The sequence below is a fragment of the Aulonocara stuartgranti genome (assembly GCF_965226115.1).
Source record: "Aulonocara stuartgranti genome assembly, chromosome: 9".
NCBI classification, from domain to species: Eukaryota; Metazoa; Chordata; class Actinopteri; order Cichliformes; family Cichlidae; genus Aulonocara; species Aulonocara stuartgranti.
In genome coordinates, this window is record NC_138960.1 from 29,701,224 (window position 1) to 29,727,059 (window position 25,836).

Sequence of the window (25,836 nt, forward strand, 5' to 3'; positions counted from 1 at the left end):
GTGTATGTCAGTGTGTGAGCTACTGTTGGAGGGTCTGTGTGTGATTTCTTTCAGACAGGAGACTGGAAATGGGGTAGAAGCCATTACGCTGGGAGAATCACCCAGAGCACCCCGAAATGAGGGGCAGGGGCCTGTCAACACGCATGGTTATGTGTGTGCTTGTGTGTGTGTGTGCTGGCAGGGTCCAGCCGGTGACCTTCTTCAAATGAGCCCCCCATGATTTATTTACTGTGCCCTTATCCAACCTCTCCCAGCACACATGGACACATGATTTCTAGTATTTCAGTGATAAGGTAGAATCTGCAAATGTGGCTCTTTTTTTTTTCCTCGTTCAGGACAGGACAGGCAGGAGAAAATGGTGTTTGGTGCGAAGAGAACAGATCGGTCACCCTATCTCACACCGCAGTAGCATCTTATTTTCCTCTCCATTTCTCCGCTCTCCCTGTCCTCTTCTCATTTTAGCTCCTTCTCTAGAGCCAGCGTCTGCCTCTCACCCTTATTCTCCCATCCTCGCCCTCCCTGCGCCTTCCCCTCTCACATTTTGCACCGCCAAGACTAGCAAGTCTAGATGCCATCTCGTGCTTTCGCTCTCTCTGTTTCGCTCTTTCCTTCTTTTTTTTTTCTCTCTTTCTCCTCCATTCATCCGTTTTCCCGTCGCCCTCGCTTTCTCCCTCTCTTGGTCTTTCTCACTCTCCCCCGCTCCCTGCGAGGGGGGTGGGGTTTCACTGTCGTGGAGCGAGATGAATTTCTGATTGCTGTCGGGCAGCGCGGAGCACTCTTATTGGTCAGAGTAAGCCAGGGAGGAGAGGCAAAGGCACGGAAAGGAAGAAAAGGGAAAAAAAAAAACTGAAAAAGGATAATTTTTTTTCATTGGGTGCATATGACCATAATTGCACCCCTTCCTTTTCCTCCCCCTCTCTTCCCCTCTCTCAGCAGAAGCAGCAACACGCTATAATTTGAACCACCGGAGCCAATTATGCAGATTAGCTTGCCCCAGGTTGACCAATGACCTCCCACGCCAACCCCCCACCCGTTTACATTTGTTTACAATATGCAAATTACCGCTGGGTTCCAAAACGTGCTGGAGGGTGTCAAAACACCTTTTGCGGCATTACAGTGTTAGTCTAAACTGCCCCCCCCCCCCCCCCCTCTCCACAAGCCCCCGCAATGCTCCCACATGTGAGTGAACATGTGCAAATGAAAGAGAAACAACTTAGCATGAGATTTTGTTTGATGAAGTGTTTGATGAAGTGTTTTGGAGGTTTTTGTGTGACAAAAACTTATTAATACTGCAGCGTTTTGCCCTTAACTTCTGACATGGAGTTAATGCTCTATAAAGTAATTTTTTTTCACTCTTTCTTCCCAGCATTTGTCGTTTTCTCCATCACTCTAGATTAACTCACCCGTCTTTCCCAAATCATCTAACCATCCCTCGGTACCCCTCCTTTTCCCTCTGTTCTTTCTCCCAGCCTTCTCTTTCCAAGTCCTTCCACCTATGTCTTCCTCTCTCGATTCACACTCCTGCTTCCCACCACCCCCTGCCTCCCCCACTGCTACAGAGATGGAAGCTAGTCTGTCTAATTAGCTGTATGGTTTACCTTGGCTCAGTGGGGCCTGGCTTCCTTAGCTGGGTTTAAACAGGGAGATGGACGGGCTGGAACGCTGAAACCCTAGACTGTAATTAGAGACAGGCTCACTGAGGGCACACCACTGCTGACACAGAGCCTCTGTTCCACTGTGCACACACACACACACACACACACACACACACACACACACACACACACACACACATATAGACGCTGTGGCAAACATAAAATGCATGAAAACAAAAGGTGTGGGCATTAAGTGCACCCAGCCATCCAAGCACGGTCACTGGCATGAAAACACACATACATGCAGAGTTGGCATTCGCTCCTGCCAACAAACACATGAGTCTCTAACACTACTGTAGTCCGAAATATACACGAGTGCTCTCAATTTGGTTTTAGCCCGGCTTATTCCAACTCATATTTCTGTGGTTTATTTTACTGTATTGCAGCAAGATGTCCCCAAAACACAGTACCAATTATGTCTTTTCCCCTCACCTCATCTATTCTAGCCTCCTCACCGCCACTCGTTGCTGTTTTTAAAACACTGTCTCTCGCTATACCCCCCCCCCGTCTCGTCCCATGATTTATTACTTCTTTCTTTCTGATTTGAATTCTCCCTCTCTCCGTTACAATTTTATGCTTTGTGGTGGGGCCCGTTTCTATTTTCTCCACTTGGACAGATTAAAAAGACACGCCAAAGACAACACACACAGCCAGTGCCACACACACACGTGCACGCAAACACACACACACACAGACATGAGCGCACGAGCACGTCCGCAGCTGGTCTGATTGCGCTGGAAGTGTTGTGTTTATTCCCCTCAAAGTTAACTTCATCAAAACAAGGAACAAAAGAGACAGAGCCAATCAATGAAATTCATTAATGAAAACTGAAATGCATTTTATTCTTTTCTAATTACACGCATTGTAGCTCATAATTGAGCGGGGTGTATCAGACTGGAGATTACTTCACACTTGTGCATGGGTCACCCTCCGTGTGTGCATGTATATTTATTGCATTGCTGCACGGTGTGCGCGCGCGCGTGCACAGCGAGAGGAAGGCAGACATACAAAGAGAAGGAGATGAAACTGAATGCTGAGAAAAAAAACTGATATCAAGTGAGGAGCACTGAGGAAGGGGGCAAAATGAGAGACAGACAGAAATATGAAGCAACGGATTGTATAAATCAATTTTTCACCAGTATTATACTGCCCTCTGTTGTTCATGCAGAGAACAGCATTTGCTGACAGTCAGTCATACCTCTGTGTGGTGAGACCTTCTTTCCCACATCTTTGCAACGAATGCCACTCACACGAGCTAAACAAGGACCACGCATCTCATCAACTTGTATAACTTTGATAAAAGTTCATAGCTTGACAATATAAATCACATTTGGTTGAGTTTATTGACTTCCCAAAGGAAAGATCTTGGCAGCGAGCTGAACAGTGAAGGCAAGACATCGCCGAGGAAGAATGTGTGAAGCCAAAGCAAATTTGGTTTGATTTGATTTTTTCCTCTATGTTTCGATCCTTTTTATCTGTCTCAAAATGTGCTGTTTTGTCAGGAAGTCGTGTCACCGCCACATCCCCCCTTTTATATTTCATTGCTAAATGCTGATTGCTGTTCCTGAGATTAAAGTGGACCGTTACAAAGAGAACATGTACTCGCAGGTGTCATAGTATTTTAATGTGTTATGACAACAGCGAGACACTGTCAGGAACACTGTGTATACTAAAAGTACAGACACCTGGTATTCTTTTAGGCATTGTTCACCTCCAATCAAACAAAAATGATTAAAGAAAGGTGGATACTGTGCAAGTGTGTGTGTGTGTGTGTGTGTATGGTTTGTCATCTGGCCCTAACTGCCCTACAATAACAAATGTTCCAGCCTTCTGATTGGGCAATTAAAGGCAGCAGGGGCGCTGTGTTGACGGGTGAAAGTGTGACATCCATCATCTGAAACAATCAGCGCCTACCAAGCAGCATGTGCTAGTGTGTGTATGTTTGTAAGCTATAGGCTCCTCAAACTACATCAAGCCCCCTGTGTCTCTATAATAACTCCATGAAATCAAACACACACCTCCTTAATCCCAGGTGATGCACAGTAGCCAGTGGCATAAAAAAGAAGACCCAAAAAAAAAAAAATCAATAATGACCATGTGACCAAACCAGGAAATGCTTGAACAAAGGCCCAGGTAGGGAAACACTATAACAGCGTCTGCTAAAAAGCAAATTCAGCATAGCAAGGATATCTTTCCTTTCATTATGTAGTTTGCTTACCCTAATGCCAGCAAGAAAGATCACATGAAGGCGGTTTAAATTAACACAGGGTTTAACAATCTAGCTACAAGCGTGTTCATATGAAAGGGGAAGCGTTAGCATCATCACAAACCATCACATGGATCAGCCTACTGGCAGCAACTGATTTTACAAAGAAGAAAACAATATAATACCAGATTGGAAGCCCTTCTTTAAGACTGGAAAAGACCTACTATGTTAATAAAATGTTGCCTATTTCAAGGCAGGAAAGGTCTGCAAAAATGCTGAAGGTGTAAATTAACAACAATTTAAGAGAGACGAAGAACACCTTACAGTCTCTAAATGTACAAACAGATGGGAATAACATGCTATCAAATGAGCATAGTGCACAAATGTAAAGTTGGATTGGACTCAGCTTGTAGCCAACCCTTGTAGTAATGGTTTTCTATAAAAAGCCCGGCCTTCACCCTGTATAATCAAGAATGCACTCTAGTTTGAGGTGAGCTGCCATCATGTCTGACACCGGGCACCAAGAGGAACATCTGGGAAGAAAGGCTATGGTTGGGTATCTTTAGCTGAAATTTGCTCATTGATGAGGTTTAAAGGTAGTCTGATTTTTAAAGAGTAACACAAACAGTGTTTTATTGTCCTTTTTTATTTCAGATTTTCAAGTCTGTTTTTGATCTGATCATCCCCATCCTTATTAAAATGCCTGAATTTTTTTGGTTAGAAATGTTCTTTGTTGTACATGTAACCCAACCCAGCAGTGATGTCACAGAGCCTGGAGGCCACTTGTATATCACTGCAAGATAAGAATTTCACCAGCTGTAGGTTTTTTTGGGGGGGGGATGTTTAATTAATAACTTATATTAAAGAAATTACAGATTCAGCTGGACTAAACTAAACATGGGTGATTGAAATAAAAATAATAACAAGTTTTGCTATGGCAGATATTTGTATCATTTTTAATTTCTTTTGTTTTGTAATCTCCATAATTATGACATATTTACTCCTTTTTCTCAGGCTGAGGTTACAGTTACAGTATAATTTGTAAGCTTGTTGCTTGACCTCCCCTTTTGCTTTTCTCCTGTCGAGTTTTATACAACTCTATAAAACTAGTTCAACCAGAAACACTGATGTCACAGTCTGGAGAAAAAAAATAATGCCAACATGTTAAACATGTTTTTTGTTATAGTACCTTCTAAAGGTTGAGGGATTTGTAAAAATAAAGTCACATACCATTAGGTCCATTTGATTACTGCTGAAAGCTGATGTGTGCCTGAACAGTGGGTGTGGGGGGAAGTTCTTCCAGAAAAATAAAAATAAGTCACACAAGCTAATATTACTAATTTGACAAGTTTTATGTGTCTCTTTGGTATGCAAAAGAAGTACTATATTTAAAAACGCTGGTGTTTCAGCGCATATCCAAGAAGGACTTATACTTCCTGCAATGTAGAAATGAAGCTCAGTATCAAAGCAGAGCCTTAGTCTTAGCTGTTGATTGTCTAAGAGCATAATTAATGCAGCAACTAATCCAACATGCCATCTAGCCAACCCAGAAATGTCCAATCACATTTACCGTTTCAGCTCGGGTTTGAAGCTGCTCAAGAGTCCACAGCCACGGAGCTTTCAGACCACTGAGTGAGGCACTAATCATGACACTATTAACTGAGAAAACATTGGGAATTAGTCAGATGAGGAAAAGTTGCTTTTCCACTGAGGTTTTGTTTAGTTAATTCCCTGTTGACAGCCAAGTGTGCCACTTGCCTTGAGAAAACTTACTTGAGAGGGAAAGATTACTTTTTATCCCTAATTAATGCAGCTTATTTGCATAGCCAAGTCATAATATATGCTAATGTGCATTTACAGTGGCGAGTGCTGCATAGACAGTTAATGTGGCCTAAATACGTCATTAAAATTATTATGGTGCATCTACTACGTATATTTCTATTTCTGCACATGGGTTTCTCGGTCCCATACATTGACATATATACTTACAGCAATTAGAAACGTAAAACATGACTGAAATAATTTATGTTTTGGGGATGTGGTGGATGTGGTTGCGGAGAATGTAAATGCGGCTGACTGCCTGGGTGTGTGTTTGTGTGCGTGGTATTCAAGCCAATGATTTGCATTCGTGTGTGTGTGTGTGTGTGTGTGTGTGTGTGTGTGTGTGTGTGTGTGTGTGTGTGTGTGTGTGTGTATCTTAGCTGGACATCCTGCAAAAACAATCAAGAACTGAATGAAAAAAAATTTAAATGACACCCGGGCATCAGCGAAAGAACAACATCTGTGCGTTTATTTCTGCATGAACTGCCAAAGACAAGGAAGGAATATTTGTTCCAATCAAATGCAACATATGAGTCATGAGCAGGATGACACATCTCACATCAGCAGTTATCCGCACTACCATGTGGTCTTAGGACAGATCAAAATCCCTAGCAGCTATCTACAGTAAAAGTTAATAATGTATTAACTGGACTTAATTTATTAATGATAAATAATTTAGCATAATATTAACTGTTAAAGGTGATGAAATACTAAACTTTAAATAAATGCTACTGGAAACTATCTATACATCAATACAAATGCAATCAACCCAAAGATAACACCAACACTAACAGCAGCTACAGCTAACAAGCAACCATGTCCCGTTCCAGACAATTCTGGCAAATAAGCGGTATGAATGTTGTCACATGGTTTGTAATAATGCATTTTTGGTTTGCTTGGAGTTCACTTGGAGTCTTCTCTGTGTGAAAAGAAACCAAAGCATGAGTATAAGCTACAGGTTGATAAACTCATTAGCTGATTTGGAGCAGAGTAAATGAACTGTAGGTGTAAAACGCCCTTAGGGAAAATGACACCAGTTGTTCAGTTTTTGTGGTTCAGTTGAGCCTCTAATTGCGCATTAAAATAAACATAGCCTCATTAGTGTCCACAGCAAGCTGTTATATGTAGGCTATCACTGTGGAACGGCTTGTCACAACTGAAAATGAGAGGACAATTGAGGAGTCCAGGAACACTGAGTGTAATTCTACTACTTGGATTCCCAAGTTTAAGCCTATCACAAAGTTCATGCATGACTGTCCTAAGAATTATGTAAACTGTGCAACCAAACTTGTGGAAAAGACTGAAAATTCATAAAAACAGACATAAAAGAAAAAGATGGAACACAGAATTGCGAGTTGTTGATACCAAATTACTCGCCCTATTCATTCGTGTGTCTCGAATCTGACTGAAATGAAGCGGATGCAAGGACTATGATCGCTCCCTTTTCTCTGGTCATTTGCAAGCTTCACTTATCTTCCCCTGAGTGATTTCATTTGGCTTTGAGTGGCTTTGAGAGGAGAATAGCACCAGATGAGGCCGACTTAAAAACCAGGTTTCTCAAAATTTCCTTTCCCTCTTATGGATATTAAGTGCCGTGATTTCAAACAAGCGAGGCTCTCCCAAGTCACTGCAAATGGTGAAAAGCCGGAGCTTATATTTCTGTTTTACGCAAAGAAAGAAGAAAAGAAAGCGCTAGAGACAGGGAGAGCAGGAGATCCAGTATAAAAAACAATAAGCTCTTTCCTTTCAATCTGAGCTTTTCTGGTAATTAGGTTTGCCTAAAAGATGGGGAAACTGAATGGAAGATGATGGAGAGAGGAAAAGAACAGGCCTTTATTTTTAAGGGAGGGCGGTACAGCAGCTCAAGAATAACAGCCCGCCGTTTTCTCCTTAAGTGCTCTCTTGTTTGATTACCCCCTCCTCCACTTCTCTTCCTGGCTACAAGCAGGGTGTGCATTCCTGTAGCTTTTTGGTTTCGACAGAGGGTCTGAGCCACGGGGGGCAACGTGCATGCATCTGCGTACCTACAACCCAGAGTATATGCACACACTCATGCCTGTGCATGCTTACCCAAAAACGTGACCGTACGTCCATAAAGTTTTCTGTTTTCACCCATGCGGCCAAGTTACAGACTATATTCCATCTTCAAAACACACAGTGGCACCATCAAATGAGTCACCCCTTTCATCTGCTTCTACTGCTCTCAGTTACTGCAGCTTCCGCCTTGCCTAATGGATTTTCAAATGCAGGTACACGATTTCTTTCAAGACTTGACAGGCATTTTCCTTTGTGTTTAGAGATGAGGATCAGGCCCTGAGTGGTTCGCTGTGACGGTGTTGTTGAAAGATTCCGCATACAGAGTAGAAGCATTTTCCCTGAACTTGTTTGAAAAGGCCAAATGTGAGACTTGTACATGTATTTTTCAACATGTGGCCAAACAAAATGAGCTAAAAGCAACTGAAATACTATCATTCTGCTGTGTTCGGGGCTTTGTATTTGTTCGTTCTGGGGTGCGTTCTCACATTGAGCGTATACTACTTTGTGAGTCAGAATGGGTTACTGCAATGGACTGTTTTAGATCTCAGGACAGAGCTGAGAGCCCATCCCAAAAATTCGGCATAAAAAAAAAAAAATGAAAACGCACAAAACATATTAAGAAACCCCAACAAAGGCCTCTCTATAAAAATTGAAAATCGGCTAGTGCAGCTTATTTTTCTGCTTTTAAACAGGACCGCTGCCATTTTTGAAAATAAATAGAGCTGCAGCTCATTAATTAGATCCAAAAAGTAACGACTGTTTAGAATTTTCCACTTAGCTTAACTACAGTGAAAACCATTATGTCCAATTTGTACACGCATTAGACTTAAGAGTGCAGACATGCCGCCGCCATCATTGACTGTGAATGTATAGGATGAAGCCATTATGGTCAGCATCAGATAAGCTGTGACAAGCTGACTCGAGGTGCCAAACTAGTGTTCTAACCTGGATGTAATTAACTCTGATTTCCAACTGCCCTCTCTGAGCCAGAAAGGCAATGTCTTCTAATTAACTAGAGAACACTGACAGCCTGGTGCCACCTCCATTTGGTCCCCACTTGAAACAAGTGCCATGTCCTGAGGGTTCCTGTCAGACCTAGTGCTCTGTGAACGGTGTGACATGTCCCTTCATGTCTCCATTCATCCCGCTCGCTAGCTCTCTCTTCCTCTCTCTCTCTTTCCTGACAACTATTTTCTTCTAATCATGCTCAGGAAACCAGAATGTGTTTGGCTGAAGGGGGAAACAGTCTGCGCCTATTGTACATGCGTGTGTGTGTGTGTGTAATGAAGTGATGGAGACAGAGGAAGAGGTAGAGTGAGAGAGAGAGGAGGAATGACCAAGTGAGCAAATGAGCGTCAGAGAAAAGGAGGGAGAGATGTTCATAAGTCATCTTTTCTGTGTCGCCATACACTGTGCTTCATTATCTGCCTGGCCTGGAGAGTGATGTCTTCCTAAACCGGCACCGGAGCCAGAGCCAGCGGCCTGCCTCCACCGCATCCACACTTACTGCAGCGTGCACCATGAAACCACACAGACGCACACATATAGGTGGAGGCAATTCGAATCCTTAGAGCTTCATAATGAACGCAAACCAAGAAAGTTGCCATACAATATACATTTGATGATACACGATGAAACAAGGACAAAAAGCAGGGGGCTGTCACCTTTGAACTGGAGCTTACAAAAAGAAAATGCCAAGCATGTAGATGTCCATGAAACATAAACACAAAACTAATGAAATAAACAATTTCAAAATTCCATTAATTATAAAAAGGGTAATATGAGTTAATCCAGGACAAAGCTCAAAGAAAGATTGTTCAAGGTTTTTATGAAGCTAGAAGGGGAAAGAGATTACAGTGAGACTGACAGTGGTGTTTTGGGGCTCGTTTAAAGGGAAGTCTGGTATTAAAACAGCATTTACATAAAGTTCAGCCGCTGAGTGAATGCCTGTAAAGCTTTCAGAGCCTTTTTAGATTCCTGATCTGCTCCAGTTTAATAAATTCAGCTTGGAGAGAACTGACTCTTACTGAAGTAAGAGTTTTTAGCTGCATGTGCTCCACTGCTACGCTTCGAAAACGTGCACATTTCATAGATTTTACAACTTATCAGCCATCACAAAACAATCAAAGTATTTCACTGACAAACTGTATATAAAGGATAGACTTCGCTATTGTTCTGTCACACTTATTTTGATGCCTAAAGCTGAGCATTTTGGCCATCGCCATCTTTGTTCTTTGAAACCTTGTGATAACTGAGGGATGGATCTGACTGAGAAACCGTGAGACTCTGCCAACTCATGCACTTGCAACCTGTGAAGTACAAGATCTAAAGCATACACTGATTTTTCTTTTTTTTGACTCGAAAGAGATCCATAATTTACAAAATAAAAATCACGTGATATCAAATAATACATTAAATGGATATTGTATTATATTAAGGTTGTTTTCCTAAAGACTTCTATACAGTCAGATTTCTTTTTGCATCCAGAAGCATCACCTACCAGCTACCTGCAACCACTAAACAGCTTTTATTGCTAAATGATATCTCTAATCAGAAAATCTCACAATAGAAAGTCAAAGCATTTAGGTATGTAGACATGGTCAAGCTGATCTGTTGCCGGTTCGAGCCCCGGCTTGGACAGTCTCGGTCGTTGTGTCCTTGGGCAAGACACTTCACCCGTTGCCTACTGGTGGTGGTCAGAGGGCCCGGTGGCGCCAGTGTCCGGCAGCCTCGCCTCTGTCAGTGCGCCCCAGGGTGGCTGTGGCTACAATGTAGCTTGCCATCACCAGTGTGTGAATGTGTGTGTGAATGGGTGGATGACTGGATATGTAAAGCGCTTTGGGGTCCTTAGGGACTAGTAAAGCGCTATATAAATACAGGCCATTTACCATTTACCATCTGCTGAAATTCACATTAAGCATTGGGAAATAAAGGCAAAAGCCAGCATAGCCCACAAAGCTGAGCAGGTCAGCCATAAGCCACAAAGCTGTCGTAGGGCCCTGGACAGCAACTGACAAGATTATCAGTGCCAGACTAGCCTGTGATCTACTGGTGTTTTCATGAACTCTCTAGGGTTTACACAAAGTAATCATTTGGCTGTCCAGACAAAAACGACTAGCTGATAGCAGAGGTAAACAAGACAGGGAACAACACTGTCCAGAGCAAACAACGGGGGTGGTGGGGGGGTGTCACCAAACTGAACAATGAAAGTTCTGATGAGTTTCAGTCTCTGCTGTAGCGTTCGGATGATAGAGTCAGAATTTGGACGCATGGATTCATTTGGTCTTGTATCAACAATTCAGGCTGCGGGTGGTGGGGTTATGTTGTGGAATTTCTTGGCACACTTCATACCCCTCTGGTAGGTTTGCATTTCCAGTAGGAATGCTGATGATGAGTTAATAGCTGAAAACAATTCATAACTGCAAGATCAGTAAAGCCCAAACTTTGCTGTTGGTTTGTTTTTTCTGTACTTTATTCCACTTTTAAGAAGTATTTTTGACCTGACGTTGGCCCATGTTTGCACAGGCTTTTTAAAAAGGATGCTTGCCATTGTTTGACCAATCAGCACTTAATATCAGGACCAATTGCCATTTCTTTGAAGGAGGAATTAAAAAACAATCTTAAAACTAAAGTCTAAGAACTTTTATACACATATAAGGGATGTACTTCCTCCAGTAGTTGTCAGAAGTTTGAATCCCCTTCAGCCTCAAAGCACCTGAGGTGCAAGTGGAACGTGAGCGAAGATCCAATATGGATACAAAGTATAAAATCTGACATTGAGCAGTAGTGCAGTCTGGTATCTCCTAGCTGCTTTTCAAATAAAACAAAAATCTTTAAGCCACTCAACCACAGTTTAGATGCTTTTGAATCCAACATGCTTTTTAAAAACCCTCCCATAAACCTTGGGCAGCCTGTAATTTTCTCCACTTTTGTAACGCAGAGCAAACTGACATTGCATTTTAAATTTAGCGGAAAGACTTTTGTCCTTCTCTGACAGCTGACTCCTGAAGTCCCCTCAATTACCCTTCACTAAACCTGGATTTACAGAAAGACATTTGTCACAAAACTGCAAAAACATCTTTCCAGAGCAAAAAGTATTTAGTGCGTTATGCTAAATCTCCGTGCCACGCCACAGGATCCATCTAGTAGTTTGAGGTGCATCATAACCAGCCTAATTGGACAGGTGTTTGCAAGCCATTATGATACTAAACCGTTGTGTCAGTAGAAGAGCCCAAAAACAGCACGATACCCCCAAAGACCTGCTGAAGGATTAATGCAGTGGTTTAGATGGGAGGGAAGGCTTTTACGTGTCAGAGTTGAGAGAAATTAAGATCGGGGAGAGAGAAACACAGAAAGAAAGAGATTAAAGAAGAGCAGCACTCACAGTGTGAGGTAAGCCACAGTCATCTCTTGTCAACCACCCCTGGTGGGAGTATGTACCCCACACAGAGAAACAGAGACAGACATTAGCACTCCACTCAACCTCAAATGCCTCTTATTTATGGAAAAAACACGCAATAAACAGCAGCAAACTAACACTTGCTCCTTTCTGTAATTGTACCCCATCAAATGTGTGATGCAAAATAACTCCTTTAAAGTAATTGCACATACACTAATATATTAACTCTAAAATTATATTAGAGTTGCAGTTGTGCAGGTTTCATCTGACAGCATAAAGTTTTTAATAACAATATAAAGCCTCAGTTGAGCAATAGACACATTGCCCTGTGTTTCATTAGAGCCTACAAGTCAGGCCTAAAATAATACCAGAGTCAACCTGAAAGGGTGAAAGGTCAACTAGAAGATCAATGTTCTTCCCAAGGGTTATAAGCTTATCAGAGTACACAAATACACACTGGCAAACACACACACACACAAAAGGCTTTCTTCACCTGTTATTGGATGAGGCGCACAAGCCTGGGGTGAGGCACTCAATGAATAGATCCTTATTGATTCCAGCTAAACGGTATGTACTGCAGGGCCAATTCAACCTCTCGACAACTCACTCATGCTACATCTACCCTACGAGCAACTAACCCCTACCCCTACACAAACACCAGAGCTGCGATCTTTAGTGCACCGCGCGCACGTACACACGGCGCAAACTCTCTCCCCACCACTCCAAGCTCTCTCCTAAATTACCTCGTGAAGTAGGGTGAGGCTCTTCACACATCTACCAACAGTGGTGGAAACTGAGCAAAATATCCCCTCATTGATCGCTTGACAGCACCCAAAGGTCAACAAGGCAGCGTTCGCAGCAGGCTGAATGGCCCCCCATCAGATCCTGTTTGCAACCGATGAGATGGTGAGAAACTCTGTGTATTTGAATGAGATTAGCTAAAAGCTGGTGAGCAGTTTTCAAGCATTGGAGAGAGGTTTTTCCCTTTTGTTCCATTTTTTCCTGACTCGTGCCTGGTTTGTTTGTAAAAGTGTTTGTGTTTTTCGCCACAAACGAGTTCTAGTAACTGACAGATTTTCCTGTAACAGGATGATTTCGACTAAATTATAGCATAATATGTATTCACAACTAATTCGATTTATGTGCTAAGCCATGACCCTGTTTTTTTTATTATCATTCAAAATTTGTTTTATCTAGATGATATATTACCAGCTATGAAATAAACTATTTAACTAAATATATTATTGAATATTATTATTACTGTTTGAATTAAGGATATTAGAAAACCAGAGCAGCTTGATTTGCTAAAAATGATAGCGCTAGGTCTTGGGTGCATGAACCCCAAGTTCCTGCTACTGTTTGGGTTCCTAAAACAACAGCAACACAGCATGCAAGAAAATTAATTTATTATAATTAATTTCATTCTTACCTAAATACATCTGCAATCTCGTGATGCTGCCATCACAATGACACTTGGACAACAAAGGGGAGGCAGAGCAACGCGACGTAATCTCACAGCACCCCGAATCTGCAGTCAGACAAAAAGTGTGTCACAAAATAATGCATTTCGAGATCAAAAAACGAAATGTTACTTCTATTAACACGAAGGTTGGAAGAAGGGGAAGACTAATGAGCTTCTATAATCCAAAATACAATAAATAAACATCAGAAGAGAGAAAAGAGAGCAGTGTTAGTAGTGTTACACCTACTTCAAATCAATTGACTGAAAAGGAAGATTCAAAGTACTATTTTTCCAGTTTTGAGATGTCTGTTCTCAGCATAAGACAATGTTTTCCACCAGAACACCACTAACTCATTTTGTATTGCCTCGTCTGAATGAACCTTCCCCCTGATTGTTTCAATCTTCTCACTAGTGCACATTTGACTTTCCGCTTGGCTCGAAAACAATAAAACACATGCTGGTTAAAGCAAATTTCAAGGTCAGTAAATTACCAAAATGTCAGAGTGCAGTCTACGCTGCCACCAACAAAATAGACCCCTTAAATATTCTGACGTGTTGCTAAATTTCTTCCTTGTACTTCTTGATGCCTTCTGCCATGTCAAACCTGGTCTGTCTGCACGCATTTTGGAGGTGCGCTCATCCATCACTGATAACAAATGTTTAAAAAAATAATCATCTGAATCCCAGGGAGGGATTAAAGACTCTTCTATTCACACACTAACTTATTTTGTGTGTTTGCACGTAAATGAAGGCAAATATGAGCCATAACTGGTTTTTAGAGCATTATCTTATCATAAGTTTTTGCATTAATATCCTCTTAATTTCATAATAAGTAATGTTTATATCTGTACATGCCATGCACGTTGCTTTTATTCAGGTTTTGGCGTTTAAATATTTTACAACTGATTCACATTTTTTTAAGTATTTAGAATTCATGATGTTTTTAAATTCTTTGTGTGCGTGTCTATGTGTGGTTGTGTGTGCGACTATATGCTGGGATATCAGGGCATTCTGTGTTTTCATGTTATGTGTGCCACTAGGGTAATTAGGAATAGGAAGGAAAGAGTGATCAAAGTGAGCACTTTCCACCCTCCGTTTCAGTTCTGATAGGAGTGTGTGCCTGCATGCATGTGTGTCTACATATGTGTGCATGCTTGTGTGATGTACACTATGAGGCTTTGATGCTGTAAGCTCTGCCGGTTAATGTACTACGGATAAAAATACTACACCATGTAATCTGGCATTTATCCCTAGAGAGCAGAAGCCCAAAATATGACACATGTCAAGAGGAAGGAAAGGGGAGAAGAACGAGTGCAAGCAGGGGGAGAAGTGGAGGAATAAAGGAGGTAAGAGACCAAGAGCCTGTGTTTCGTCTTCTACCCTGAGATGATTTAAAGGCTGACATTTATAAGACATGCACAAACTCTTCTCAGTAATTATTTGAAATTAATTCAGGACTATGAGAGAATAGAGACAACAAAGATGTACAGATTCCTCAAATACAGATGTGCATACTTGGTGCACTATAGGACAGCACTAAGGGGTTTAAACATTTCTTTGTCTTTGGGCCAAACTAGGAACAAATTTGGGTATAATGCTTCATCCAAAACCTCAATTTACTTTAACACTTAGTTTTGGGGAACATAGCGCGCGTGCGCAATTGCACACAATAGTCTCTGCGCACAAAAAATCTGTGTTGCGCACAAAAATATATATATATACGAAATTTGTATATACTGAGCTAATCAACGTCGTTGACAGGCTATGACAAATTCAAATTTATGTGTTCAGGGCCCGAATAGCCTGGGGGAAGAAGTTCCTCCTCATTGCCTCTGTTTTGGCCTTAAGGGAGCGGAAGCACTTCCCAGACCTCAACAGTGAGAAGAGTCCATTGTTGGGATGGGAGAGGTCCATCATAATCTTCCTAGCTTTGGTCTTACACCGCTTGGTGTAGATGGACAGCAGGTCAGGGAGCTCTAATTGAATGATGCGTTCGGCTGAGCGCACCACTCTTTGCAGATCTCGTCTGTCCTGCTTGGTGCTGTTCCCAAACCAGGTGCAGATGTTTCCCGTCAGGACGCTCTCGATGGTGCAGGAGTAAAAGTTCTTGAGCACCCTCAGTGGCAGATGGAAGTCTAAGTCTTCTGAGAAAGAAGAGACGCTGACGGGCTTTCTTGACCAGGGTGTTGATGTGACAGTGATGTGGACACCCAGGTATCGGAAACTGTCCACTCTCTCCACTGGCGTGCCACTGATGATGAGGGGCTTGTAATTCCTTGTCTGCTTTAGTGAAGTCCACGATCAGCTCTTTGGTCTTGCTGATGTTTAGGAGGAGGTTATTCTCCTGGCAGTTCTCCAGCGTCCTTATGTGCCAACACCGGTGTTTTAGCTAGCAAAGCGGCGTGGCTGATGTGGAGTAAAGCCACGTTAATGACAACGTGAACAACCATTGGAGATGTGAGCAGGACAGACGGAACAATTGACGGAAAACGTGTGGACTTTATACCAGTTTTTAAATTGTGTTGATAGGCCGCGTAAAACCAGAGTTATGATAAAAATAATTTGTAATGTTTGGTTTTCTTCCTGGATACTATCGTTGTTTATATTTACTGCGGGAAGAAACGGTAAAAACTGCGTTTTATAAGAAAAACGATCGAAACACTCTCCGCTTTTGAGCAAAAACAAAACCAAAAAAACCCCACCCTTTCCTATTGGTCGAAAAATGTACCATGTCGACCAATCAAAACATGGCACTTAGTTGTTAAGAAACGGGAGGAAGTTTTAGGAGTGATGGCAGTGTTTTGAGATGTGAGAGATTTGAGACATTTAGCGCAAGTCTTGTGTAGTTAGTGTAGTCAATAGTTTTGTTGTGTGTGTCAGAACAATGAGGCGACTGCTGAATGTTACAGGTGTTACAGGAGTGATACATCTCCTGTTGTCAGGCCTGCAGGTATCAGGCTGTTGTTCTCCTTTATCTCATAGTGGACAGAAATAATTTTTTGGAGTGGCACAAATTATTTGTGTGGCATCAGATTTGATGCAGAACAGCTGATTGTTCTGTAAATAGTTTGAAATGTTTGTTTAAAAAAAAAACGCCATGGCTGCATTTTTAGGTTAAACAGCTGCAAAAAAACTTTGTTGTTTGCAAAACTCAGTAACTTTTTTGGAGAACTATATAATTAATTGCCCAACATCGGTCATTATTTACTATATTTTGTAGACAGAGAGTTGCAGGACTCTCTCCCAGACCACAGACTCATAGTCATAATACAAGTCAGAGCTTTATAATAAATAAATAAATAAATAAATAAAGTTGTGTTTTCAAAATTGGAGTTCAAGTTATTTTTACTTCCAATAGTGTTAACATACTACACAGGTCATGAATAAGATTTTTTTTTAATTTTCATTGTAAGTGGGCTAAAGCAGTTAATTAAAAGTAGTCTAACATAAATGTAAATGCTGTAATTTGATTATTTTAATAAACCATGTGACTTGGATGGACTTGAGCAGTCCGCACTGACAGTGAAGAATCCACTAAACACCAGGAAACCTTTCACAGCGAGCCATGCTGCAGGATTTTCTCACACACAAAAAAAGCGGCTATTAGCCCGTTCGTTTAAGGCACAGCCCAGCTATTCTGCTAGAAATATATTCAAGACTAAACCCTCTGGAAAATTCATCATTATATTTGTACTTAATAGCAAATACAAGACACGTAAGAGTAGCTTATATATAAGTCAAAAATAGCAAGGCAACAATCTAGCTAACCATGAGTCGCATGGAGTTTACATAGAGCACAGCAAAAAGCAGGCACAGGTCCTTACCTTACATGTAATTTACTTTGGTTTTTCATTGCAGCAGGATGTTCTTTTTAGCCAATCAAGTCTAAAGGTAAAAAGTAGCTAATGACACTACCTAACATAACATCACTGGAACCTTTTATTTTCCAAAACATGTCATTCATAATGAAAGCAGCTAGCAACGTGAAGCAATGACCTCTTGAAAGCCTTTAACCTTGCAGGAAGTAAAAGAAGGGGGGGGCATACAAAACGCAAAAAGTTTCAAAATTAATACAAAACTAATCACAGACACTCACTTTTCCGATATTAGAATATCCTGTGATCAATAAAGTAGTCTGATTCTGATTTTGATTAAATGTCCAGGTCAATCTCCAGAGTTAAGAAGAAAGAGTGGATTGACATATTTTGGGAAAATATTATTGGCAGTTTCAAGAATTAGAAGGAGAATAAAGTCGATATCATTTCTGATAACAAGCTAAAATACAAACCATTGGATTACTATATATCTCTAAGTTAACGTATGCCCTGTTTGTGCCTGTTTGAAACTCATCAGCATTTAGGGTGGTGTCTTCTTCTTCTTCTATCTGTTCACTTTAGGGATCACCCATCCTAGCATCCTCCTCTGTCACACCAATCATCCTTCACTACATCCACAAGCCTTCTCTGTGGTTTTCATCTTTTCCTCCTTCTTGTTTTTGTCCAGAGCATCTACTATCTCTTCTCTGCACATCTTCAAATCATATTGTCTCTCTTGTGCCCCAGAATTATTTTTGGTTGAAGGAGGTTGTATGAAAAGTTGCCTGGTTTTCATACAAATGTAACAGTAGTTCTCTTAACAAGAAAGAAAATTAGCACATTTAAATAAACCATTTTATTTATTTCATACAAAAATAGACTTATTTTTAAAAAGAATTTTAGCAATCTTATTTGTTACTGCTTTTTTCTTTTCCTTTTATAAAGGCTGCTGCAACCATTCAATTTCCATCACACTCATTGAGATTCTCATTGAGCAGGGCAGAATAGGCAGGACTATGTTTCCAAATGGTGGCAGGCAAATAAATGAGTTTGGAGGTCTATCTTACCTAAGATGGAGGGGACAAGCCTTAATGAAGAGGGAAATGAGCGAACAAGTGTGTCAGCGAGTGAGACAGCTGTTTGAGGCAGCAAGTGTGTGCCTGAGCAAACAAGGGAGGGAGCGAGAGAGCCTCCACAGCGCTACCAATCAGGGATGGGAGAAGCAGATAGTTACAGGTAGGTGTGAAAACCATACGTCAATGGGCCCTAATTGAGCGCTTCTCCTTCATTCTGCACTTGCTACTGACACATCGCCCCTGGGCCTATTGGGAGAACACCAGCTTTCTGTCACATAGAAAACGGGAGCGACGGATGATACGAGGAGTAGAGGATGGTGCTTGTCATTTTTCCTTCTCTAGATCCTCACACCCGGCCCCCGTGACTCACTGTAAGGCAGATGTTTCTCTAACTTTTAAAGAAAAGAAGTTCCCAACTCAGCTTTCTCTTAAACACTGCAAATGGCTGTAATATAAATGTTCGTGGTAGAGTGGCACACTTGTGACAAAGAGCGACTGGTCAGAAGTATGCCACCTGAAAACCCAAGTCCCAGAGCGCACTGGGCAGTACTGCATTAAAAGATCATTTTCAGATAGAGAGCATTTTTTGTACAAGCCACATGTTCATAATAGAGCCCTAAATATCGAACTCAGGGACATCCCTTACTAATCTGAATGAAAATGAAAGTATTGTAGTAATAGCTGTCACCTTATTTATGCACTAATTCACCTTTGCCAAGCATTTGTCAAGGATTTCTTTGTCGTCACAGGTTAGACCACTAGTGGAGAAAAAATCCTCTTTGAACTGTAATTTGGTTACACAACCATAGCATAAGAGTTCACAGTTTTTGGGGTGATCACAGGTTTGCAGGGGCAATCTGTTCAATAAATTTATCAATATTTGGTGCAACTGTATTGATATTTAATTCGATAGTAAAGATTTCTGCATTTTACCCACCAAAAATTCATTGGTGCTGTGAGTCCTGTTGCATCTAGTTAGCAAAATAAAAATTAAAATGAAATGTGACTGTCTTCTTTGAATTCTTTAATCTAGTGGAAGCCTAGTCAGTAAAATTTTTGACAAAAATTGAAACATTTCCTAATCAGTCATGCCGGGATCTAGTTTCCTAAAATTCTTTCAAACCTAGGTTGCCTAAAACAAGCAGCTAGTAACAATATAAAAAGAAAATGAGTGAATAAAGCGTGATTTGTTCATATTGTGTTAAAAACTATTACATTACAATTTATTTACATAAAATAATATAATTTTGACAAAGGTACATAATTTCACAGTAAAAATAAAGGCTTGGTTTTCGAAATTTTTCTTGTTGATTGGTTATTGCTCTACTGGGGGACCATTTATATGCTTTATGGCCAATTACAGATTACTGTGATACAAATAAATAAATAAGCTTGACAGCTTGAGCCATTTCTTTTCTGCTTCCCATCACAACTTCAGAGGAAATGCCCTTTTTCCCTGCCTCTCCTGCAGGGGTCGCTGTTAACCCATGTTAAATGCAAATTAACTGATAGTTTGTTTTTTTTAAAGCAAAAAACATTAAAAGCATTAGCCATTAAAAAAACAAGCAATCCAAACTAAATTATTGTTACTTTTAGTGTTTTTTTTTCTTTGTTTTTTTTCTTTTGCCTCTCAAAATGTAGAATTGACAACCTTCTCTGCCTCCATGGACCACCCCACATTGATGCTTATATAGTATTTTTAATTGAGATTTAAACTAGACGAATTATATATATTTAAGAACATGAAAATTCAAATTAAGGGGAAAAAGTACTGTGTGGTGTGTTCCCAATTTTCTGTAGTTGTAGATTGTAAGTAGAAATGAAGTGGAAGGAGGTTCAAACTTTGGTTTGGCTGGGAGGTAAGGTTGATTTAAACCACACATTCAGCAGAGTATTATCAGGAAAATGTTAAGGGGAAATGGGGAAATTAAAATTGGTAGCTGGCAAGTCTAAACTGTGTTTTAGACACGATAATGAGCTTTGATAAGTACCTGGGATTCTTTTTTTTAAATTATAGCATATTAATGGATTGCTTTCATTTCAAATTCAAATAATTTCTATACGTTTCCATAAATTTTCAACTCTGGAGTAAAGGCTGTGGAATGCAAATGCTGAAAACATCCAAAAAACAGATTTTTATCAGGCCATTTTGGCAATCAGAAGCAGGTGGAGTGCAGAGTAAGGTTGAAGAGGTGTGTTCAGATACACACTCACGCACCCACACACCCACACACACACACACACACACACACATAAAGCGCTTTGTTCCCTCGGGTAGACCATGGAGCCGTCAAAACCACTCTGATTTTGAATTAGCTCTGATTGGCTGTCATTGCAGTATGCCCCACACAGCTGAGACCACTCAAAACCACACACACACAAACACACACTTTTGTGGTTTGGGCATCATGTTTCACTAAACTGCTGAGTTCTCTAGGCTGTAACTAGGGCTGTTTTAAGAGCTGTGGTTGAGTATAAATGTGCGTGTGTGTGTGTGTGTGTGTGTGTGTGTGTGTGTGTGTGTGTGTGTGTGTGTGTGTGACTGCAGAGAATCTGTGTATGCAGTGTATTCAAATTTTCTGATAGTGGGGGTGTACGTGGACATGTTGTTATGCCTCTTGAGCTCTGGATATTCTGTGAGGTGCTACACTAGGACATTTCAGGCTGCAACATTTAAAAAAAAAAGTTATATATGTATCTGTATATTTGCTAATATGCCACAACATACATATTTTTATTCTGTTCTCAGAAACATTTGGCTCAGTCCTGTCCATGTTGCAAGCATTTTAGCATCCAATTGGTTTGGTTTGACCTGTATGAAAATTTAGTGAGAAAGTCCCTGTAGTGTTGCAAATGAACAATGGATGAATGTGTTATTTTACTTATATGGTGCTAAAGAACAATTGTTTGGCACCACCTTAACATTCAAACCAAAAAATTCCAGAGTATTTCTCTTAAAAAATATAACCAAATATTTAATTAAGAGATTATGCAGGTTTGCATAAATGCCTCTCTGACACCACAAGTATGCATGCTAAGTAAAATTCGGGTCCAAAACAAGCAGGTCCTCCCACTTCCAAAGGGATGCCTCGGTGCCAGAAAAAAGACTTGTGTGGTTAAATTCACAGGGGTTCACTAGTTTGCTAGCTCAGTGTGAGTTGGCTGTAAATCCAACATGCCCACTTGTCTGAATATAAAATCAAAATGTGTCTCAGTAAGCATCGTTCTTATTCTGAAACTGGAGTCGGTGGGAGCAGCAAAAATGACCAGCCAGTGGGAAGTATTCGAAAAAAAAAGAAGATATTAAGACCAAAGCGGGGTTCCATCTATAAATGCCTCAGGATCAGGTTTCTCTGTGAACAACAGCCCATTTATCCAAAAGTGTGGTTAAAAACAGAGCTGCACAAGAAAAAGAAAAATGCAGTAGCATGCACACATTTCTGTTTGGTTGTATGTACTTGTATTTACTTTGTAGTTTCAATTCATTTATATTTTTCTATTAATGAAAAGAAACTGAAATCATTGAAATTAGGTCTGAAGAATGGTTTAAGGCTGGAGTGTGTCAATTTATCACTATCTGAAATGAAACATGACTGGCACAGGATAATGTTCCTAATGGGCTTATTCCTTATTGGTGGTACATTAGTACCATCTAGTGGTAATATACATAACTGCACATACTTTTTGCACTATTGTTTTCATACACACAAAAAGAAAAAAAATGAATAGTTGAACTCTGAAGTCTGAGCCTGCTTCAATATTCATCTGTAGTGCAAGGAAACTGTCTGCACCAGTGATATCACAACCTCATAAAACTTAACACTTGCAGTTTTTCAAAGAGATAAGAAAGATTAAATCCACAGCTAGGTAAATATACACTTATAGGACACTGGGAATTTTTTTTAAGTGAGTCCTTTGTTTAATTCCCTGCTGTTTAGGTGAGTCTCCTCATTCTCACTGTCTAACAAAAGGCATTTAAAGCGACTTTGACTGAATATGAGAGCTCAAGTTCAGCTGAAGCTTCAACAAAACGTTTTTTTTTTATGACTGGAATCATTGTAAATATATAATATAGAGTATAAAGGCACATCCACTAAGTCCTGGGAAAATTGAATAGTGAGGGAACATCAGTTACCAGTAAGCACCAATAAGAGTTGGTAGTTAAATATCTGCTATTCACATTTAAAGTACTTTTGAAAAAAACAAAACAAAACAAAACTATGTTACAAGCTGTTTAAGCCTGCAATAAAAAAGAAGCAAATAAATCAAAAAAGCATATAAATAAGTGAATCAGTTTTGTGGTGTGTGCAAAGGAGTATGAATTCCTTGCAGTGGGCAAGAGAGGGAGACTACCAAAATAAAAGAGTCCTCTTTTAAGAGTTAGCATTAGAATTGTTGTTGGTTGAATCCATAGACAATAACACTTAACACTAATAACAACAACAATAACACTACTAATTTGTACTGTAAAATTGGAAATTTTAGATGCGGTTCTATAGAGACTGACTCCCTTTTGGAGCTCCATCAACTGCTACCATAGAGGAACATCAGTGTTCTTTTTTTTTTTTTTTAAACAGTTCTTGAGGTTGCCCCTGGAGACACATGGAGAAGGGTGATCACACCAAGCAGTGCCTCATTTTGCATTAGAAAAAGACAGATATTTCCATGGGGCAACACTTGCATTTAAATGAACGTGGTTAAACCCTTGTTGCGCTGTGTGGCCCAGCACATCATGCTAAATATATGATTTCTAGCCAGAAATCATAAGCCAGCAGAGCATTAACAATTTAGATGAGCCTGAGGCATGCATTCAATTCACAACTAAGGACTTTATTAAAACAAAAAATAATATGTCAATGAAAACACAAGTAAAATATTAAAAACAACAATAATAGCCACATAGTTTATGGTTTGAAAGTCTTATAGAATGGCATCTGTACATGAGAGCCACTAGAGGTCACTGTTTACAACGTTTTTAATCGAATTTAGTTGAACTTGGTTTAACTGAAATGAAAGCAGTCATTAAAGCAAATGCTTGCTCTTGCCCCGGAAAAAAAATTTATCAGGAACATTTATTGACAATAAATCATCCGAACCACTGTTGCTTCATTGATGGTTGTGTGTTGTGTTAGCTGCCACAAACATATTAAACTCTGATCTCTGTGCTGTTAACCTCTGAGCACTGCAGAGTGCAGCACAGTGTAGGGTGAAAAAATTGAAAAGAACAAAAAGGAAAGAAAAAATGTCATTGTGCTTTGTTTAGATTTTTTCAGTCTTACTCAATTTCATAGCTGCAAGTTAATGATAATAAGCTATCTACTATAGTCAAAAGGTCTTGGGAACACAGACCATTAGTGCTGTCGAGAATACACTTTTGGCAATTGGGTAATTAAATTCAGCACAATATGGTTAGCTATTCTGAGACATTTAAATTTTCCACCCTTATTTCTGAAGTTCCTGACAAGATTTTATTTCCCTGCCAAGACAAAAGCTGAGTCAGAGGCATGTGATTACTGCCAGGATATTGAGTTGAAGTAAGATGACCAGTACTGGATATGATCTACACTCCTCTCTGTTGCTGTCTTTGTAATTACTGTATGTCATTACCTTTTCATCTTCTCTCCCTCTCAATTTTTGCTTTGTTTGTGGTTTTTCTATGCTCTTACTTTCTCCCTTTCATTCAGCATAACTGGTGGAGGCAGTTGGCTGGGCGCCCTTACTGTGGTTCTGCTGGAGGTTTCTTATTGTTCAAAGGGAGGTTCCCCCCCCACCCCCCTCTTCCCACAGAAGCAAAATGCTTGCTATATCATCAGGTTTCAATCTATGACATTTAAAGTTCTTTTACTTATGATGATAAAGTGCCCTGATATGTTGTTGTGAATTGGCACTATATAAATAAAATGTAACTGAACTGAACTGGGGGGGGGGGGGAATGAAAATACGGTTTAGTTGGATGATCATTTATTGTAGCTATTTAATTTGTCCACAAAATAATCTGCATTGTCAATTAAAATTGGTGTTTGCCTTTAAAAAATAGGAAAATCCACAGTGGAACACTTCAGTTCTAAGTCAATGCAGAAAGTCAGCAAGGAAATGCATTTAGGCATTTGGAAATGGTTATGATCAAGATAAAGATAAAATCAAGAATCAAAGAAACAAATCAAAGGGGAAGAAAGTGACGTAAGTGACTTAGGTGACAGAGAATGTCCAGACTGCTTCACGCTGATAGTGCAACAGTAACTCAAATAGCAACCAAGATATGCAGAAGAGCGTCTCTGAATGCACAACACATCAAACCTTGAAATCAGATGGACAACAGCAGAAGAAGACCGCATCTGGTGCCACTCCTGTTGGGCAAAATTAGGAAGATGAGGCCACAATTCACAAAGGCTCACCAATTTTTACTTATTTATTTTTTGTGATTTCTTTGACTACTCGGTTAGGTTCAGGATAACTTTTCACACCTCATATAGTAGGAAATGAAATACATAAATTACGTGTACTGTTTACGTTTATTGCATAAAGGTTTGTCAAAAATCACAAACAACAAAACTGGGCGAAAATATTGGAGGTTTTTGCCCATATCTGTCCATATCTGAAAATGTTGTTTAGTTGTATTAAAACAATCAACTGATTAAAAAAGAACCCTGCAAATACATTGTTTGCAACTGACCAATTAAATCGACCAGTAGGCCTACATGTTGGTGTTAAAGTATTAATTTGTTCATGGTGTTGACAAACTGATATTTTCTTTTTCGTCTTTTGGATCATTTTTGTGGAGCCCTCTGGTCGCCTTGCAGCTCCTATTTGTTTTTGCCACTGGCCTTTTGGTATTTGAATGCCTTTGTCGTGCAAACATTCGCTTTTGTCAAACAAAATCAGCCCATCTACGTTGTCTTCTCACTATTCACGGTTAAAATTGAAACAAAATGCTATAGACAAGCGATCATCAAGAATCAGAGTTCAAAGCCATTTTTTCAAGAAGCACAAGATATGAAAAACAACGACTTTTAATTAAAGAAAATCTTTTTATATTGAAGCTGCAACAGGAACAAAAACGAAGTTTAAAAAGTCAAAATAAGGAGGTTAGCAGTCTATGCCCCGCCCTCCTGCAGCGTTCCTACAGTAAAGTAACGGTAATCTAATTACCGTTTTTGCGATAGTAATCCCTTACTTTACTCGATACTTTAAAAAAGTAATCAGATTACAGTAACGCGTTACTGCCCATCTCTGTTCACAGGATTGGAAAAAGTCACTTTAACAGGTTAAAGATGTGCCACCACATCTGCATTGATAGTTTTTATACTACTTTTGTCACTTTTGTAGGGACTCAAGCGCAGAGCGGTTAGATGTCTCCAAAATACA

At 40.1% G+C, this 25,836-nt stretch overlaps 1 protein-coding gene across 4 annotated transcripts in view; it reads right to left on the reverse strand.

Moving 5' to 3' along the window:
- The window catches only part of LOC309714961 (uncharacterized protein), a 159,161-nt gene extending 141,582 nt beyond the window's left edge, over positions 1-17,579 (reverse strand). For all 4 annotated transcript variants that reach the window (XM_082547728.1, XM_082547727.1, XM_082547729.1 and 1 more), the window contains exons 1-2: positions 17,405-17,579; positions 13,548-13,646 (exon numbers count right to left, since the gene is read on the reverse strand). In XM_082547728.1, coding sequence (XP_082403854.1) covers positions 13,548-13,557 — 10 coding nt within the window. In that variant the 5' untranslated portion in view covers positions 13,558-13,646; positions 17,405-17,579. The remainder of the gene's footprint in view (positions 1-13,547; positions 13,647-17,404) is intronic.
- Positions 17,580-25,836: the final 8,257 nt, after the last annotated feature.